At 47.6% G+C, this 20,553-nt stretch overlaps 1 protein-coding gene across 1 annotated transcript in view; it reads left to right on the forward strand.

The window, feature by feature from the left end:
- Window positions 1-20,553, forward strand: part of tnrc18 (trinucleotide repeat containing 18) — a 44,057-nt gene that overhangs the window by 9,954 nt on the left and 13,550 nt on the right. The window contains exons 3-17 of the mRNA XM_076752627.1: window positions 4,290-4,430; window positions 7,757-7,861; window positions 8,278-10,152; window positions 12,743-12,830; window positions 12,985-13,214; window positions 14,105-14,251; window positions 14,510-14,694; window positions 15,088-15,502; window positions 15,630-16,622; window positions 16,752-16,897; window positions 16,980-17,113; window positions 17,239-17,352; window positions 17,435-17,615; window positions 17,707-18,022; window positions 18,705-18,917. Of these exons, the coding sequence (XP_076608742.1) occupies window positions 4,290-4,430; window positions 7,757-7,861; window positions 8,278-10,152; window positions 12,743-12,830; window positions 12,985-13,214; window positions 14,105-14,251; window positions 14,510-14,694; window positions 15,088-15,502; window positions 15,630-16,622; window positions 16,752-16,897; window positions 16,980-17,113; window positions 17,239-17,352; window positions 17,435-17,615; window positions 17,707-18,022; window positions 18,705-18,917 (5,283 nt within the window). The remainder of the gene's footprint in view (window positions 1-4,289; window positions 4,431-7,756; window positions 7,862-8,277; window positions 10,153-12,742; window positions 12,831-12,984; window positions 13,215-14,104; window positions 14,252-14,509; window positions 14,695-15,087; window positions 15,503-15,629; window positions 16,623-16,751; window positions 16,898-16,979; window positions 17,114-17,238; window positions 17,353-17,434; window positions 17,616-17,706; window positions 18,023-18,704; window positions 18,918-20,553) is intronic.

Raw genomic sequence — 20,553 nt, forward strand, 5'->3', positions numbered from 1 at the left:
TGTTTTCCCTGGTTCTACCCCTCCCTCTCCCTCCTCCCTCAGACTGTTCAGGAAGGGGAAAAGGGAATTTGGGATTGTATTTTTTTTCCCGATCACTGGCACGAAGCGTAACCGTGGACTGTGTGTGTGTCTCTCTGTGTGTACTCTGCACACATGGATAAAAGGCCTGTAGGCGGCTGTGATGCAGAGATTGATCCATACTCTAGTGGGGCATCTGCGGCTCTTGACGTGTGTGTGTGTGTGTGTGTGTGTGTGTGTGTGTTTGTGTTTGTGTTTGTGTTCGTGTGTGTGTGTGTGTGTGTGTGTGTGTGTGTGTGTGTATGTGTATGTTAGAGAGACCCTGGTGTTTGGCCTGAAGGAATGGAAACTGTTGACATCCTACCAGGACCTTAACATCCTCGACAGGTGGTGGTTGTGAATGTATTCTGTGTGTGTATGTTCATCGAGGGGGTATGTCTACGTTTTGTTCTCTCACTCACGCGCACACACACCCACACCAGGTAACAATTAAAAAGTGGGTTATAGGTGAGGATAACTTGTTCAAACACCATTGTTGGCTCATACCCTGATACACACTGGAGTGAGAAATGGAGAGGTGGTGGTGGTCGAAACGGGCTTTATTTCACAAGTAACAAATGGCAGATCACTTTTTACAGTCACGCTAAAAACAAGAAAAAACAATGATACTTAAAAAACAGGAAACAAAATGTTGGTTTTAATGGTCAGTAGATAAAGAAATGTTTGACTTTCTCATCCGATGTCCATAAAAGCATCTATCATCAGCGATCTTTAGTCAGACCTGAGTTTTTTTAATGGTTTATTAACTTGAAGGCATAGTCATTAACATTTCAGTGGAGTTAAAGCCAGTTTTTTTCTACTGTTTATGGTGGCATTTTTTCTGCAATAGCCATTCAATATGTTTACATGCTGTAATTACCTCTTTATAGAAGTTTTTATTGTTACTGGCAGAGTCCACCATTCCTGCACTGCATTTCAGTGTCCTTCACATGCAAACGATGCAGCACGTAATCCGCTGTCATTGTGTGTAATTCTGTCTCGCTGATGTCAGCCTCACTGTTTACTCTCCTACAGTCACATCAGAGCTCTATGAAGTTATTGCTAATGCAAGGCAAACACCTCCTGCTACAGCATTCAACTGGCAAGATGCAGGGTGGCCTTTATTGTGAAGGAGTCACAGGAAGCTGACCCTGGTCAAATATACATGTAAAAAACAAGACAGTAGTGAGTGAGTGAGTGAGTGAGTGTGTGAATTTGTCTCTGCTGTAATGAATAATAGATGGGTCTGTAAGTTGTCTCTTTTTGGAGGTAAAAGCTCTTAGTTACGCTGCTCTTCAGTGCTCCACACAGGACGAGGGGTTTTCCAGCAGAGTTAATGTACTGAATCTAACTGAAAGTTAATCACAGGTTGCGTGTGCGTGTGGCCGGTTGTGCATCTTGGCATACTAGTGTGTTCCCAGGATCCGTGTGGATTCATATGTGCTTACGTTTGTAAGTCTGTGTTTTTACACGTGTGTTTGTGTGTGTATTTGAAGGTCCTACAGTGTGTCTCACTCGAAGGGCATTGGTGCAAGCCCACACAGAACTGTTTGCACATGTCAGCGGTCCTACAGCGATGCAGTGCAGCCACTTAAGCTACAAGCACTGAGACCCCCAAGCATGCACACATGCAGCACACACACGCAAACATGGAGAGACTTTAAGAAGTATGATAGGTCTGAGTGTGGAGGCATCCGCCTACACAGAGCAGAGAATAAAGGCACACTGCATTACTCCTGTATGTATGTGCATGTGGAAACGCCTTCGTTTGTGATTAATTGGAAAGCTGCATTTGCTATTGATTTAAAATGTACTGTGTGTGTGTGTGTGTGTGTGTGTGTGTGTGTGTGTGTGTGTGTGTGCGCGTGTGTGCGCGCGCGTGCCTGCATGTGCATACAGGCGGTGCTGACGGACGGCGGTTTTAATGTACAGATTTAGATGCAGGGGAAACTCAGCGAGCACAGCATGTCTCTCAGATTCCCACAGGACTAATAGAGAAACACACACACACACTCAGTCCCTTCCCCCTCACCCATATACAGGCAGCACCCTTTCCCCTACACACATGGTTAGTTTTATCAGGATAATGGCTGTGCAGTGCATTCAGTAATGGGCTGGGTGGGGGCAAACCTCAGCAAAACATAAAACCTCTCCCATCTCTTAGGCGGTTGTGATTGGAAGAGGCAGTAATGGTTCAAGGGTTCAAAGTTTACTAATGGTTAGATTGCTCACATGCAGGGAGTGGAGTCTAATAAAAACAAGTGTAATAAAGGCGATCGATAACTGCATCATGTTGAGATATGAAAGTGTTTACGAGGTTTACTATGTTGATGTTTGCCGTGATGGAGCTGGTTTTTATGGTAAGTGTGTGACGTCAGCGTGTGTGTACACACACTGCCGCTGTGTGTACAATAGATTGTTTGTTCAAATTAAGCGTATCGCCCCATTCTGACAGTGAGAGTAGTTACACAAACACTGTCAGCGTGCTTCTGATGCCATACTCCACCATATATAGGTGCTGCAGACTACACCATCACTGCGGCTGCTCCCCCGTCAGCTCTAGCAAACCAATCATTCGTGGTTGACGTAAAACACGCCACCAGCAGTGCACCACTGTGGGAATGTTGCCAGAGCCATCAGACTTAACTCCAGAGAGATTTGCCTGCTGGTGATTGGCTGATTCAGCATTGTGTGAACTCACTTACGGGGCTTGAATGTAATTGACATTTATATGTAAAAGTCCTGCACTGCAATTTTAAATCGATGGTCGACTGGTGGTCTTTTTTTGTACGTTGAAGCCAATATCAGAGTCAGATTGAGGCTTTGGGCTGGTATTGTAATGTAGAAGGTGGTGTGAACCAACCCTCACGTGATGGAGGGATGTGAATCAGAAACGAATAGAAACTTTGATGTTTACTGTATATACAGTGCATACTGCCATGGGACAAATATGTTTCATTGAGCTTTCTGTCCTTCAATAGTCAATAGTATGACGACATGATGACCTGCTGCCGTGTAACAGCAAATAAAATACAGTTTTTATTTCTCCCTCAAAGTTTACATAGTGAATGCCATGTAACTGAATCGTGGAGTAACGTACAATGTAACAGTAAAGTAAGTAGAACGGAAACAATGAATCAGTCAGTTGACAAAAAAGTTATCTGCAACTGTCTCGATTAATAGTTTCATTCAAGCAGAAATAGTGAAAACTTCACACACACTTTGCTTGGTTTGAGTTTCTCAAATGGGAGGATTTTCCTCACATGTCATTGTAAACAGCAGCTTTCGGTTTTAAACTTTTGGTCAGACAAAACAAGACACTTGAGGAAGTCACCTCTGGCTCTGGGAAGTTACGATTGTCATTCTTTGGCTATTTTTTGACATTTCATAGACCCGATGATTAATTGAGAAAACTCTAATGAGTGCAGTGCTGAGGTCAGGAATGAGGCTACGCTCAGCCTCGCTCTGCATCAGTAGTTAAATCAGACCCTGTGTCTTGATTTCACACAGCAGCTTTTACAAAACAGGAAACATGAATCCATTTGTTGAAGAGACAGTACTCTTTTATATTAGGTACTAAACCAACCTACTGTTAGAAAATATGTTGGGAATGTGATGATTTTTTTATTTTTTATTTTTTGTTTTGGTATATTTAAAATCAAATATTTGTTTATTGGAGGTACCACACAGAAGATAACAAAGTGATTTTATAGGCGAGAATCATTTTTTGGCCCTCAAATTAGATCAGAGATAACCAAATTCTGTAAGGGGAACTCCAAAGATAAAACCCCTGCACAGTGACGGATCTCGTGATTTCTATCAAGAGAGTGAATGTGATGATCTGATCCAGCAGCACACAGCTCCCGTAATGCCTCATCCAATCACCGTTTCCCAGAAGAGAGAGGACCCTCATGATAGCCCCACATGGTTCACTCCCACTGTGATGATTGTGGTTTCGAGCTGGCGGTTACATTAACTGTCCTTTTCTTCTGCGTGCGCTCTTGTCTGTGGTCTATCTTGTGGAAACAGAGTGCACGGTGGCTCGGTAATAATGTGATTACAACAGCCTGCTTGAGCATAGAACCGTCAGCATGTATTGATTGTGCACCACACACACCCAAAAACACACACACACGTACCAAAGTGACAGCATAAATCGATTGTCCTTATCGTTTATTGGTTTGGTTCTTGTGGTTACGAGGGTGACTGACTGCCTTCTTGCTTTTTCCCAGGTGAAGCCTTCCCGGCAGGCTCCAGTCCCTTCCTCTCCGCTTATGCAGGCCCCTCCCCCTTGACCTCTGACACTGCATACAGGTCGGCCAATCCCAGCAGTCTGCAGATGGCTCAGCTGTGGGCATCACATGCTCACGAAGGTAAAACACCATTCGCCTCAACAAATACTTGCATTTCCCTCTCTCTCTCTCTCTCTCTCTCTCTCTCTCTCTCTCTCTCTCTCTTCTCTCTCTTCTCTCTCTCTTTTTCTGGTTCTCTCCTCCTTTTCTGCCTCGGTGCATAATTCAAATGCTTCGAGACAGGCGACATCGCATTTTCATGGCATTTGTCACAGTGAGCTCTTGTCCAAAGCCCAGGAGGCTTGTTCCTCTCTTTCTCATTGCTTACACCAGTGGGATCCTGTTCCATTTCTGTCTCTCTGCGGGTATCTGTGCTTTTGGCTCTGTCCTATATGTGTCTTGTTTCCTCTGTCCTCCACCTGTCTCTTACTTTTGCCTGTCATGCTTTACTGTAATCTATCTTCCTCTCTGTTGTTCTTTTTTTGAGCTTCCTGTCCAGTATAAACTTTGTCTCTTTGTCTTTTTTTCTCTAGTTCTCTTGCCCCATTTATCCACCACATTTCACCCCTAACCTAGCTCATGAACACAGTTTTACTGTGTTTCTGTCCTCTCTGTGGACCTCTCTGTCCTCTCACTCTCTTCTTAAGCCCTGCTCAGTAAGTGATTGAATCTCTGAACCCTCTTCATTCCTTCCTGTCCTTTCGTGTCTCCTTATCAAATCTCACAGGAGTAGAAGGTCAGATAGGGGGAAACGTATCCCGTTTTGGCAAGGTAAAGGGAGAAGGACAAACGGATTGTATTTAGGATTCACTTAAAAACTGATTGCATCGCCTGCGTGACACAGATCTTGTTCAGTGTTTTTCCATGGCAAATCAGATGGTGTGTGTCATTAGTGTTTTAATATTTTGCCTTGAGCTTACTCTCCTCAGGGGTGGTTCAGGGGGGCAGCACTGGCATGTGATTGCACCTGCGGTTGTGGGTAATAGTCTGAGCAGTAACTTCTGCTGCTTCCCTGGAAACCACTCAGAGCCATAAAACCATAAAAGTTTTTGTACAGAAACAACAAGATATAATGTGTTAGATAGTGACTTTTAGAGGTGCATTTTGTTGCCTTCACACAGAGCCAGGCTCTTCAGTTCCCCTTGTTTCCAGTCTTAATGCTGAGCTCTGTTAAGATAAACGACTGCTGGCTTTTATGTGTGTTTATTTATATATATATATATATATATATATATATATATATATATATATATAACTATTCCATCAACCCTTGATTACGCGCATGCCTTGTTTCCTGTGAATCCCCCGTGTTAAAGTTAAAGCTGCTATATTTCAGGAAATTACAGAATGTAAGCACATTAAATGGCTATTGCAGAAAAACAGGGTTTGATCTTGTGAAACTATAAAGGATTCTACCTTTTTAAAACGATAATTTTAAAAAGACAAGTCGGTTACTGGCCCGTCTGCTCTGTGTGTCAGCCCAGCCAACACACACCCTGTTTGACTTTATATTCAGCCAAAGAAGGGATAAAGTATGGATGGACTTTTGACGCTTGACTTAAAGTTGAGCCTGAATTGAGGCTGCAGTATGTGAAGCTCAGGAAGCGAAAACCTCCTGCTGGCTAAAGAAGCTACAGAATCCACACGCTCTGATATGAATAGAAATCTTCACGGCCTATGAAGACTCTTAATACGTGGTGGCTGGCTTTCAAAGCAGCTGAAGTTACTAAAAGCTGGAGACGTTTCCGAGCGGCAGCTAAGAAGCAGACTTTGGATATGCTCGGGATGCGCCGTGGCTGCACAGGAACCTTGTATCAAAGCTGTCGGAGATCAAGGTTAGCTGTTAGCTGTGGTTAAAGGAAGCTTTGCAAGAAACCCATCCTGCATTCCTTTACTCTCCTCGTGTCGTTCCTCTTATATTTCGGTCCCCTTGTGCCTTCCTCTAACTGCTGACACCCCCACCGCCCGCCCCCTCTGGCTTCTCCATTTCTGCCTCTCAAAACGGAGAGAGGAGACAGATTTATACTTGGGCTCTCCTCCCTGGCACTTCATGCTGGAATGGCAGCGACGTCTTTGATATCCCAGAATGTCCGGAGTGTGGGAACAGGGAATGTCACCCTCTCTGGGTGGCAGTCGTTTTTTCTTTCTTTTCTTTTATTACATGTGGCCTAACATACTGACGCCAGCCAGCGTCAGAGCCAGCTCAGCCCTAACACAGACATTCAGAGCATTACACCAGGCGCAAGGCTTTGACTATATTAAGATCTGGTCTCTGAGAGCAGCAGCTGGCTGTCGGGCAGACTCTCGGCCAACATCAACTTCAAGCTGACCTCCTGAACAAAACCAATCAGGTGACGCAGGGTCGGCTCTGACTGTCGCCGTACAAAGTTTAATGTGATTTAAAAGTGGGGCAATGTGGAGTATATGCGCTCGGATATGTAGACTAGCATGAATTAGAGCTGAGACTACAAATCGATTAATAATTAATCCGTTAGTCCTTTGATAGAAAATTAATTGGCAGCTATTTTAATAACTTGAATCATCGCCTCTAAAACAGTTTAATCACAACTTAGAGTTTTCTGGCCAACATATTCACACAGGTGTGGGCGAGCAGAGAGTTCACTGTGTCTTTGTTAGTCTAATAAATGAACAAATAAACCCACAAAATGTCAAAAGAGGAAATACTCTGACACATATTTCTCTCTTTCACTGACTTAAGACAAGCTTAGTTGCATTGTTCACTCGTTGTAAAACACACTTCATTCAAACACGACAGAAACAAAACAGAGCTCACTAAAGCCACCTCGGTTAGTCTTTCCACCGTTCATCACTAAATCTGGTTCAGATATGAAAAGCTTCTTGCTCTGCTCGCTGCCTCTCTCTGCCGCCGTTGGCCTCTCTGTGCTACTGAGTCAGCTTGCTGAGCAGCGCCTCTCACTCCTTCTTCTGAGGCAGATCATTAAATCAGACCACGGCATGCCTGACTGAAAATGATGAAACAATCTGCAATCCAACCTCATCCACTGTTTACAGTCATGTTGATATGACACATTAACTTCAGGTGGATGAATGTAGGGCTGCAATTAAGGATTATTTTCATTATCGATTAACCCGCAGAGACAGAAAAGAACAGAGAAGAAGCAAATCCTTACACTCGAGAAGCTGATTTTCAAAGTAGTTGCTGGTTAATTTTCTGCGAGTTTACTCATTGCAGCTCTAGATGTAAAGGAGTAGTATTCTGTTTGTTGCTTGGCAGCAGAGGCGCCTTTTAAATCCTTGTGCAACACATTTCCAGGCCCTGTTCAGTAAATGGAAGCCATGATAATAACATGACTGAGCTGGAGAAGAAGTTAACTTCCAGTTAGGTGTAAACTGCACTGTGTGACATGTTTTGTGTTTGTCGACAGGTTACCCTCCTCTGCCAAGCAGCCTGTACTCCAGCCCCTATCTGTCCCTGGGCCACCTGGATCCTCCCTCGCTCTCCCAGCACCCTCTCTACGACTCACATAAAGGTCAGTTGCTGTCACCGACAATATTCATGGAGACAGGCGGCTGAATTTAGTGAACACATTCTCTCCTCTCCTGTGATGCACGAGCGGATGTAGGTTTTGTGTCAAGCTTTTTCATTTAGTGGGAAGGCGTGTTAGTTTGTTGTGGAACTGGGCCAAACCTCCAGCATGAAATGGGCAACATACGGCTGTTAGGGGGACCATTTTTAGTGTACTGTGTAGTGCATGCGCTCCTCCTGAATGTGGCTGCTGCAGATCTAATGTAGGTCTGTGTAACTGTTACAGTCGACGTTTAAATATTTATCATGCTGACCTCATGCCTGCGTGCTGTGTTGTGCTGTTCTACTCTGTATCCAGTCTGTGTTCTCATAGTGGTGCTTGTGCATTTAAACTCACATGTCATGATTTGTGTCTTGTAGAGGGCTTTTACCTGCCAGCCTCCTTGAGCCAGTTGCCTCTCCACCCACCGTCTGCTCCCTCGACCACCCCGTCCAGTTCCACACCCCCTCAGAGGACGTCCCGGGATGGGGTTAGGGACCGGCAGTACCGGGGGGAGAGGGAGAGAGAGAGGGAGAGAGAACGAGAGCGGTCGAGAGAGGAGCAGAGGCCGCACAGCGTGGTGGACCTGACACAGGACGGGAGGAGTGAGGAGGACCGCAGGGCGAGGAGCGGTGACCGGGAGCGAGAGAGAGAAAGGGACCGGGACACGGAGAGAGATATTTGGTCCTACCACCCTCACCACCACCAGCACAAGTCACACTCCCAACCTTCCACAGCGGAGCCCAGATCCAGGCCCTCGCCTCCACGGCCCTCCTTCCCTTCGGGTGGGGGCGGGAGCAGGTTTCATGGAACAGAAACAGATAGACTTGGTCGGGATGACGAGGGGGGCTCTCGGCCCCACCACAGCCACAACTCTCACGCAAACTCAAATAACTCAAACTCTCACTCAGACAGACAAAAGAGGAACGATGCTGTGGCTGCGTCGGCTGGTACCCTCCACATCTCCTACGCCCATCCTCCTGTGCTTCAGCCCTCCGCCGCTGGCCCGCCCCACCCCTCCATGCCCAGAGAGCCTATCAGAGAGCAGCGAGTCAGCGCGCCGACATATGTGCCTTCTGTGGAGGTTTACGACGAGCGGATCGGGCCCATCCAGATCGCCTCGCAGGCCCGCGATAACAAACATGGTGACAGACACAGAGACAGAGAAAGGGAACGAGAGCGAGACAGAGACCGAGACAGAGAGCGTGAGCGGGACAGAAACAGGGAGAGGGAGAGCTACAGGTTTCCTGAGAGGAGCTTGATGGACCATCCTCGGCTCTCCCAGTCTGGCGATTCAAGCAATCAAAGAGAGGAAGGTTCTGTCATTTGTTCCAATGGTTCCATTGGTAAGCGAGGACAGGACGCATCTTACTCCTCCAGTCAATCACGGTTCAGCCCAGAAACCAGGGACATCCCCAAACACTCGCTCCGATTGGGCATAGAGCGGGCAGGGGCAGAGCCTAAGTGGAATACCATCAGCCCATTAGCAAACTATGCCACGAGTCACATGGCTGCCCTGGCAGCCCAACACGGACACACACTCTCCTCTCCCCACAGCCAGCAGACACACACACAAATATCCCATTCGCCTCACACAACCCACCGGCCCAGCAACAACACACACTCCACCCACAGGCATTCCCCCCAGATACATCCCTCCCAACATGGACATGGTCACGCAGGTGAGGAGGGGAGCCAGAGACGCTACCTGGACCCATCGGCGCTCTACCGACCTGGGGGGTCATTGGCAGGAGGGTCTGGTGGTGGAGAGCGAGGGGCGGGAGCGGGCTCGGATCCCACGGAGGTTTCGGCCATGCAGAGTCTGATTAAATACAGCGGAAACTTTGCCGCTGAGGCTCCTGGGTCCTCAAGGAACCCTGCAGACAGCAGAGGACCCTTTGGGGGCCTGGGTAACATCGCGTTTAAAGCAGAAGCAGAAAGGGAGATTGAAAAAGAGAAAGAGCGGGAAAGGGAAAGAGAGAGGGAAAAAGAAAGAGAGCGGGAAAGAGACAGGGAAAGGGGATCGGTTGGATCAGGTTCTTCAGGGGCGTTGAGGGTGCCTCCCCAGCTGAAGAGGGAGCAGGAGCGACCGGACAGCGCCCGCTCGTTTGGCCGGGAGGGGGAGGGGGAGGTGCGCCACCCTCCAGTTGGCATTGCTGTGGCTGTGGCCCGGCAGAGAGACAGTGGGAGCACCAGTAAACAGACCAGTGGACCTTCAGACACACAGAGAACTCTGCTGCAAACAGCTATTAAAGGTAACCAGAAAACTCAGCTTCTAATGGCTCATCATCACCGTGCTGCAGTCTGCTAACTCTCTGCTAAACTCTTCTTTCTTGTATGTGATAGAGGATATGATGGTAGAGGTTCAAAGGAAACAGAAAAATAATCACTTCTGTTGTGATCATTCATGAAAAGAACAGTTTTTCATACCTCTCGCACCGTTTTAATTTGATGAAGGTTTGAAATATTTGCCAGGAGTCATGTGGTGACATTCACTCAATCACACAAGTCATTTTAGATTTTATAGTTTCTGGCAACTTAAATCAAGTGCACTTCATTTATTTGAAACATTTTTCTAATGTATTTTCTGCTGCTTTTGCTTTCAACTCTTCTCCACTGTGGCTCCTCTCAGAATCACACTGCGGGGAACGTAGATCCCCTTAGTTAAATGAACCGAGAGCAAATGATTCCTCATTTCGGTTCCCATGAATAATGGAGGATTCATTTTCTTTCGGATCAAAGTCATGTTTCCTCAGCCCCATTTGACTTTGAGGTGTTCATGCATGTAACGTGATTGGAATGGTAAAAACCACCACCACACACACACACACACACACAAATTACTAATTATGTCATGGGTTGTATTTTGTTGAAAGGCTCCTTTTTGGGAACTGTGTTGGCTCTCTGCGCTGCATAGCAATTCTTGCCATACAGCGCTCTATTCTTGTACGTCAAGGTCATTCAGCTACAGAGCTCCCTCTCCATCTCTGTCTTTCTCCTTGTTTCTGTTTCTCTCTCTTCTTCCTCTCTCTGTCCTCCCACAGTTCCTCTCTCTCTCTCTCTCTCTCTCTCTCTCTCTCTCTCTCTCTCTCCCTCTCTCTCTCCCTCTCTCTCTCTGTCGCTCTTTTCATTTGGTTGAATGTCTCTCTCCTTCCCCACCCCTCCTTCCTATCCAAGAAAGTCTCTTTGTAGCGGCACTCCCTCCTCGTCCCACCTCAGGCCCCCTGCTCTTTCTCCACTCTTTTCTTCAGCTCCAACCCCACCTCCATCCTCTCTGCATTAAACATGTCATTACAGAGTGCAGCTAAAAGCTAAAAACAAGCTTTGAATTACAATAAGACCATGGGTGCGTTGCTAAGCAATGGATCAGTCTTGAGAGTGACAGACTGTGTGTGTGTGTGCACGCGCATGCGTGCGTGTGTGTTTGTGCGCATTTGTTTGTTTGTGCACTTGTGCATGTGCTCAAGTGTATATGGAGAATTAGGAATCGCATGTATTCGTAAAAAAACTGTTGGGGTGTGTGTGTGTGTGTGTGTGTGTGTGTGTGTGTGTGTGTGTGTGTGTGTGTGTGTGTGTGCGTACGTACGTGTGTGCGTGTGTGCATGCACACGTTCGTCCCTGTTGGGGGCGTTTATTCATTTCCTTGCTTGAGCAGAGGGATTGGTCTAATAGCATCACTCCCTCATGCTAAGAAGAGCTCTAAATAAACAGCAGAGGATTTACACAAATAGATGGATGAATGGATGGGTAGATGGAGGGAAGCAGGAAGGAGGAGAAGAAGAAGGATAGGCTAACGATAAGAGATGGACATAGATCGATAAGTTGATAGACGGGAAGAGAGAGGTATGTCGGGAAGTAAAGAAGTGAAAAGAGAGTGTGAGATGGAGGGAGGACCAGCAATGGAGGACCGGGGAGAAAGAGGGGGCGTGCAGCGCTAATCGCTGGCTTTCTGATGCAGGGAGGATAGCATGTGGGACAGACTCCCTGTAACCTTGGTAACAGTCTTGAAACCTTTCCTGTGGAGCATGTCAGGGTTTGTTAAAGTCCCTTGTCCCTTTTTAGGAGCTACACACACTCACACTCACACTCACACACACACACACACACTCACACGTGCACACACTTCTAGAGCAGAACTGAAGGGTTCAGCACACTCGTAAAAAACCTCTCTGCTGCTCAGGGACCTTCAGTCTGCATGGATGGGATGGAAGAGGGTTAACGGGAAAAGAGAGCGAGGAGGAGATCCTCATGTTTATTCTGGATTGCTTGGCTGAGTTCTGCTGCTTTCCTTCTTTTTTTTTTGCTCTCCATCTCTTGTCTTTTGCCGTGGGCTCTGATAGTAAGCAGGGTGGGTTTAAGACTTTGTGTGTGTGTGTGTGTGTGTGTGTGTGTGTGTGTGTGTACGCATAGTAAGGCAGTAGTGGCATGTTCACACATCTCCTGTGGCTCCAGACTAATAACTGATAAGAGCTGACACTCAGAGTGAGAGCTGTCACTCCATTTGTGTGTGTTTGTACAGTATGCAGTGTGCACATGCTCTTTGTGTTCAGGCTGTGGCCCAACATCACATTTTCAGCTTCTTCTTTCATTTTGACATGCTGTCTCGTGTCACCGTTATATAGCCAGTGTCACCTTGCTGTGACTCATTTCTACTCGCCTGACCACATATTTTTCCAGCATTGCTCTCAACCATCCAGCGTATCTTCCTTCACAGCCCGTATCTTTTTCTTTAACATGTATTACACGTGGGATCAGGACTTAAACATTCAAGGAGCCTCAGTGATGCAGCTACTGAGCATCTTTATCTAATCCTTTTCTCCCCCTCTTTGCCTGAAACCATCACAGATGAGGAGCGGGGAGAGGAGCGTGCTCGTCACCATGATGACAGACTGCTGGCCGGCCGGCTGGAGCGCGATCAGGAGAAGGTGCTCAGGTAAGGGGGCGTGGCTGATGTGCCAGTTTATCCATATTAGCTCATACCTGAACACAGTGTTAGAGGTTAACTGCGCTCAGTTTTCACTTGCATACATTTTTTGCTCATGAAATCTACCTCTAAACACTCAGTACTTGGTCTTGTTTCTTTCCAGAGAGTCCAAGGAGCTGGCAGAGTTTACCCAGATGCACCCTGCCCCGCTGTCCAGCGGCCTGACGCCTAGTATGATGACACCCAGCCTCATGACCCCCAACCTTATGGTGACAGGTGGGGCTGCCCTGGCCGGAGCGGGGCGATGGCCTCCTGACCCCTCAACTCTGACCTCTCACCCGTGGATGCCCCGGCCTGGAGCCCCCCCAGTCTGGCTCTCCAGCTCACCGTACAGTATGTGGACATACATGTGACCCTAACTCCTACAAGCACATGTTTAGATGATCCCCAAAATTCTTAACATTCCTTGTAACTCCTTTTTATATTATGGCTGAAGTCAGGCATGTATGTAGTGATTTCAAGAATTTTACAACTTATATCAGGATAAAAGTGATTTAGATGTACTCTAGAGCTGAAGTGATGACTCGATTAGTAGATAATGAGAAAATTAATCGGCACCCATTTTGATTTTAAAAAAAAAGTTTTAACTTCAACTCAGTTGTGTCAATTTGATGCATTTCTTTTTTCTATGTGATTTTCTACGAGTTATCCAACATGGTGCTAAAAACTAAAGAGTCAAAATCAGTTCAACACCCACCACATGACATGCTTGCAGAATTCTGCATGCGCCTGTGTAGCCTCTTCTGGGTGGTGTAGCAGGACAGGGAGGTGTTGTCTGTCTGTCGAGTGGCTCCTCCAGCAGCAGCCTCCGGGGGCCAAGTTCCTCAGACATTCCTGATCTTTGCAGGACATTCCTGCTCCTCCAACGTCCTGAGCAAACAGCATCGAGATACACACATTCACATACTCACATACTTATGAGTGTACACACATCTCAAAATATGGAAACAGGCACCACATGTGTACACAGAGCTCCCCAAGGGCCAGCTCTGTCTAGACACAGAGGGCAAAAAAACAAAATCTCTCCAACGCAGCTAAACTGGGTGCGTGCTCATGTAATTTCAATATGTGTATAAATACCAGGTGAAGAATGACGCTGAGTAAATGTTAGTCTTAACTTGGCTGAGAATGTTTTTTCCTCTCTTCTCTCGATCTCAGTCTAACATTTTTCACATTTTTTCCTTTCCTTTTTCACCAATTTGTTCCGCTCCCCTCACATTAAGGCCTGGGTCCTTCCTCACTCCACCAGACCCTCCAGCCAGGCTACCCACCCTCTCTGCCAGGCTCCATACCACCTCCCTACCAGTTTGCCAGGGACCCACAGTCTGGACAGCTAATAGTCATCCCCACTGAACACCTGCCACACTACGGTATGAAAGCCGCTCTCTCTGTATGTGTGTGGTCATGTACATGAGAAATCTAAAGTATGGATGCATGATGCAGAGAACTAGTTTTGCAAGTGAGCAGATTAGTCGGGACAGTTAGCTAAAAGTAGATTCAGAGATTAATGGTGAACAGTTGAAATACTTAGCTAAAAGTAAGGGGCTAGTTGAAATAGCAACAGGATTCAGTTCAAATGGATTTTTAAGTTGTCTGTCTTCCTTGTACCCTCCTCCATTGCTCTGCAGGAGGTGACGTGCTGGAGCGTGGAGCCCCGGTGTGGTCGGGGGTGTACGGTACAGGCAGCTCGCTGCAGCACGCAGCCCAGCTCCAGCTCCTCTCCCAGCAGCAGATGCTCCGGCAACAGGAGCTACTCATGATCCAGCAGCACACAGCGCAGGTCCTGGAGCTGCAGAGGAATGCGCAGCTAGTCGTAAGTGGACTCAGTGTTGTTCAATGCACACCGACCAATAAGCACGCAGACATAAAGCACAGCAGTCCTGCAGCTGCATGAGACATTCATGTGTATAATATTGGTGTCCTTACAAACACACCACAGATCAGCAACAAACACATCTATCCTGGTTATATAATAAGAAAAATGTAGAATATGACTACAGTATGAGGTTCATGCAACCCTGAGATGATACACACCCTTGACACATTTTCACAGCAAAGTAAAGTTGTAGAACACATTCAGTAAACAGCCACTTACATAACACATCCTGCAGCTGCAGAAGAAAACAGTCTAAACAATCCAACCACAGACAAATACGATCGTGTATCACAGCATACGTTCAAAGCCGTCTCCTCTGACATGTTTCAGGAACGTCTAAAGGCCAGCGAGCACCGGCCAGACATGGAAGACAAAGCAGACAAGCGGAATGCCGACCCCAAACCTCGCCCTTCCTCCATATCTTCCCCGTCTCCCTCACCCGTCCTGCACCCCCGCAAACCTCCTCCTCCCTCTCGCTCACCAACCCCGTCTACCTCCTCCCTCATGCCCCTGCCTCCGCTCCCCTCACCGGTGACCACCCTCAAGTCAGAGGATGGTGGGCAGAGAGTGTTGTCTCACACACCGACAGCCCTGCCTCACTCGCCTTCTCCCCCCTCGCCCTCTCCACCCCCGCCCTCGCCACGGCGGCCAAAACAGGAGGCAGCCGAGGAGGGGGAGGTGGGACGGAGGGAGCAGAGAGGGGGACAGAAGACAGCCTCTGCATCCTTTCAGGGCATCTACTCAGGTGAGTCTGGAGGAATCTCAACTGAACATTCGCTCATCAGCTCTCTGTCACGTTGCTAATTTATTGACCCGTGCACTGTGACTGTAGTGACTGTAACTTCTGTATTTTTGCGTTCTTGTTACGACAGATCTCCCTCCAGGTTACCCATACCAGTCTATCACTGCCCCGTTTGGCTCACCTTACGCCCCTTATCACATCCCAGCACCCACAGGGGCAAACACAGAAGTCGTCCCACCCCACCTCTCCCGCTCTGCTGCCTCTGCTGCCCCTTTGCCTTCAGCCCACCTGCATTCAAGGCTGCTGGACTCCGACATCAAACCACAGAAACTAGAGCCATCGAAGACGGGATCTTTTCTCAAGCAGGAACCCGGTGTGGAACAGCCTCAGCTTGACATGACACCAGAGCCTCTGGGTCCTCTTCGCCGGAGCTGCAGCCCTGTGCGAGCCAGCCAGAACAGAGAGGGTCCTGTGGAAGCCTCAAAGCCGAAGCCTCAACCACTACCTCTGTATGTCCCCAGCCCTCCACCGCAACAAGCTGAAAGACTTGAAGAAGTCACGGAGGAAGAGAGGGAAGGGGGGCAAATCAAAATGGAGGCATCATCTTACTCCTGTCAGGCAGCATACCCCCCACCTGCTCCGCTTGCAGAAACCGAGCCTAAACCAGAGGTCGTCCGAGATCCAGAACGATATCCATCGTGCATCACTGCAGATTCAGACAGCCAGGAATCCATTCAGATGTGTGCGTCCCTAGAGCAAAGCTCCAGCGCTGTGTGTGAACAAGAGCAGCCGGACACTCCAATCAGCTCCCTCACTCCCAGTCAAGAAGAAAGTGTCACTGAAAGTCTGGCTTGTCCTCCGCCCTCCTCCACCTCACCGCTCCCGCTGGTCATCGGCCCCGAGGACCCCATGGCAGGGATGCTCGCTCTGCTGGCAGCCAGTGAGATGGCCCAGGCCCGCCCCAGCAGCCCACCTGCACCGACACTCATCCGGCAGATCAAAACCCCCCCTGTGGGTGCAGACTGCAGCAGTGCTGGTGCTCTGGAGATGGTGGCACTGGAGGGGATGGCCTTGCTGAGCCAAATGGCCCAGCAGGAGATGGAGCACATCAGCCTGGAGCAAGGTGAGCAGATATGAAAGAGTGAGGGGTGGGAAAAGGTAGGAGAATGAAATGTTGAAATGTAAAAAGATACGAATGAAGTCTAATACTAATGGACCAATAATGTTTCAACATCCTCTGCTTCCCCTCCAGATCTGACGTTGGAGGGTCTGGACTGTCTTCTGGAAGCAAGCAGACAGATTTTATTGGAGGCCATTGAGAAACAGTCCCACATCGATCTGCCCAGAACGCTGGACCCTGACAAGAAGTACAGCTGGAGGCAGAGGAAGGAGGAGCCGGTAAGACAAATGTGACCATCACCCAGAGATGAGAATATGTCGGTTTGTGAAACGTCTTGACACTTTTCTCTCTTCCCTGCAGCTGTACAGTAAAATGTCTGTGGAAATGTTGGACGCAGTGGAAGTGGAATACCGTGTTCGCCTGGCTGAGCTGCAGAAGATGTACAAGGAGAAGCAGAGAGATCTGAGCAAGCTGCAGAGACGCCGAGACAAGCGGTGAGTGTTAGCTCCACATACAACCACAGCTGTTACTACACATGGATACACACCTGCTAAACAAAGTCCCCACATCTCCACCCCTGACAAACCCACACCTATAACTCAAATTATGCATATGTCAGTGAGCGGCAGCAGCAGGAAGATGAGAGGCGCAGTCTCACCAGGCGGGGCAGAGGACGACCCAGGAAGAGGAAACGCTTGACTACACCTCCCAAACTGGACAGCAGGCCTGGAAAGTGAGTGAGATCTCAGGTTTTTACCAATGTTTCTTGGTTTTTGGTTTTCTACGCGATACATACAGAGCAAATATTGTCTCAGGGTGGGTAGGTCTGTGCAATACTCTGAGGACTCTGAAGCTGGGGATGGACAGAGGAAGAGGTTCCGAATGTCAAGAGAAGAGGAGATGGAGGCAGGAAGTGGAGGAGTGAAAATGAAAAAGAAGAAAAAGAAGAAGAAGAGCTGGAATGACCAGGAGCCGTCCACCAGTCATACTCTGGAGGTAGGCCGCTTCACTCCCAGTGTTTTGGTTTTGGCTGCAGTGTTTCGCCATTGCTCTGATTACTCATTAGGTGACTTTGTGGTGTTGTCAGGTGTTGAAGGCGAAGCGTGGCCACGTGTGCGAGCAGGAGCAGCTGGCGTCAGACCTCGACAGAGCGCTTTCGCTCTCTCAGCTCGGCTCTCTCGGCGCGTCTCGCAAACTCGCCTCCAGCTCCAAATTAGACAAGTCGAAGGGCAAGTCAGCAGAAAGTCGGATGAAGGAGCGCGGCATACACTCATCCACCAAAGGAGGGAAGCACAAGATGGCTGCCAAGGCTTCTGCTTCAGAGACCATCCGGAAGGTGAAAGGTCAGAAGAAGACTGCTCTGTTCTCTCCTGTGAGGTCAGAGCTCAGCAGCTGTTCGAACAGTGAGTACCTGGAGACAAGACATAACCCATTTATCCAAGTCATGTTACCAAAGAAGAAAGTCTAAGAAATGTTTTCACATTTTTCACACTGAAGTGCAGGTGATGCATTTAAGAGACAAGGCTAATAAGGGTAGATTGACAAAATAATCTTTAAGTCCACTTAATAGTTTTCCAGAAAAAGATGGAAAAGTGGACCTTGAGTTACAATTATTTTGTCAACTGTGTTTTTCATATTGTCAACAATCCCTGACGAGACCAACAGTGAACTGATCCTTCTAGCAAATTGTATGTGTGTGCGTGCGTGCGTGCGTGCGTGTGTCCAAAGCCTGATAAAGCTTATTCCACTGTGCCAAAGAGCTCCATTGTTGTCCAAAAACTTTTGAAATCACTGGGTGACATGATCCTTGATTACCAAGAACACACACACACACACACACACACACATACACACTGTAGTTTATTTTGAAAATAATCCCCAACAATTGTGCTATTTCCTCCCATGTGAGTTACATTTGTTAAAATCTACAGTGCTCAGCTGTAGGAAATTCTTTTTTTTTTTTTTTCAGGTTTAGTTTGAGTAACGGTCGCAGGGCTCTCAGACTGATGTTGAGGCCGAGCACGAGTCTTCATGGTGTCTGGCTCTTTGTTTCGTCAGTCATTAACCGCACTTTCCCCTCACCAGACTCAGATTCAGAGGAGCACAATTCTTCTCGAGGGGGCTGGCCCCCTCTCTCAGGGACACGTTCCCACGGCAGCCTGACCAGGAAGAGGCGGACCGCATCATCGCCGACGTCCCTGCTGTCCAGTCAGAAGTCTCAGAAGAAGAAACACAAGCACTTATCCCTGCTGCTGGAAGAGGCGGGCCTCAGCTCCTCCGACGACTCCTTCGACCAAGGTTACTGACCGAATCTTACAGCCCCTCGCTGTTGAGTCAGACAGAGAATGTGTCTTTGAGCCTCGCCACAGCTTGTGTCTTTGTTTGCGTTTCGCTAAGGCGGCTGTTTTCAGGCTGCGCTTCAGCGAAACTATCCTTCTACCTCTCTTGCCTGCTGGCTTCTCTGCTAAGTTGCCTTTTTTTTTTTTTTTTTTTTAAGCGTTTACCTATTTCTATGGTGTTTTTTTTATTGCCTGGATTGCAAACCGTTTTTTGTAGCATTTGTACATTGAAAATTGTGTGATTTGTGAGATTTTTTCATAAAGTTGTATTGCAGTTTGGTACCTATAAGCTTTATTAAAGGTGTTGATTTGATCGGCACAGAAAGCGAAGCGCTGTGGTCCTTGTGTCTGCTTCATCTGTCTGTCTGTCTCTGTCAGTCTGTCCAGCTGCCACTGCACCGCACACATCCTTTAGACTGCTCTGTTCCTCAAATATCCCTTCAGCTCTCCTGGCAAATGTTGGAAAACTGCTCAAGCTTAAGGCTTACATTTGGGAAACATTAAAGGTAGAGATTAGTTCAGAGCGCGCAGAGCTGAATCTGATAGGACAGATTGTTTTTACTTCCTGGTCAGTTTAAATTGTCATAAAGAGAAGTGTCATGGTAGTCGGCTCTTTTTCTCATTTTTTTAGAATAATTCATTTCCATCGGACTAAATGTTTATTGATGTGGTCTAGTTATTGATGATGTGGGGGAAACGAATGCATTGCTGCTCATTCTGAACTTCTCGATGGCACCAATCATATTAGATGTTGGGGATATTTGGACAATAGAGCTCCTCCTCTGTGTCTACTAAACCTTCAAATAACCCTTTTCCCTTTGTGTTGCTCTCTCAGACACCTTGCTCTGTCTTCTCAACTTTCCCTCCTCACCTTTGTCCCACCCCCCCATCCTACCCATGATGCTTTGAGTGTCTCTCAGCCTGTTCCATGTGCTTGTGCCGCTGCTGCTGCGACATTACAGAAGCTTGGCAAGGACTAGCGCAGCCTTGAGCCTACGCTACCTAGCTTTGCTTGAGCTTGACTGTGCTAAGGCCAGGCTACGCTATGGTTAGGCTGCGCTCTCGCCGCCGCTCTGCCCCGCCCTGCCTGAGGCCACACCCCTGTCACCTGCTCTGTAAGTAGGAAGTGCCCCTCCCTCTATTCTTCATTGACCGCTAACATGGGCTTTGCTGAAATTGAACCACATACACAGAACATTAACTTTTACCTCATTTTTTTGGTTGTTTTTATATTTTTATTCACAAATTAAAGCTCATAAATGAGAGCTGTGGTTACCCCCACTCATCCCAACATCATGTCTCCTGATGGCTTGTCAGAGTTTAAAGGAAGGCTTGATGCTCTTGTGGGACAGAGGATGTAACCATGATTTCTCAAACCTCATGCGAACGTTATACCAAGGGGCCTCACAGGGCTGTCCTCTCAGTGCCTGCCTGTTGTATTGTCTGCCTGCTACAGTTAACACATAGTGGATTCACAGTACAACATGCACACCAGATTTGGCAACTTGAAAATAGTTGGTTAATTAGTTTGTTTAAATTAAGTAAACTCCATAAATCAGATCAAGCATCATCGTTTTGATTGAAGAGCAGCTTCA

This window comes from Chaetodon auriga, chromosome 16, assembly GCF_051107435.1.
Source record: "Chaetodon auriga isolate fChaAug3 chromosome 16, fChaAug3.hap1, whole genome shotgun sequence".
Taxonomy (NCBI): Eukaryota; Metazoa; Chordata; class Actinopteri; order Chaetodontiformes; family Chaetodontidae; genus Chaetodon; species Chaetodon auriga.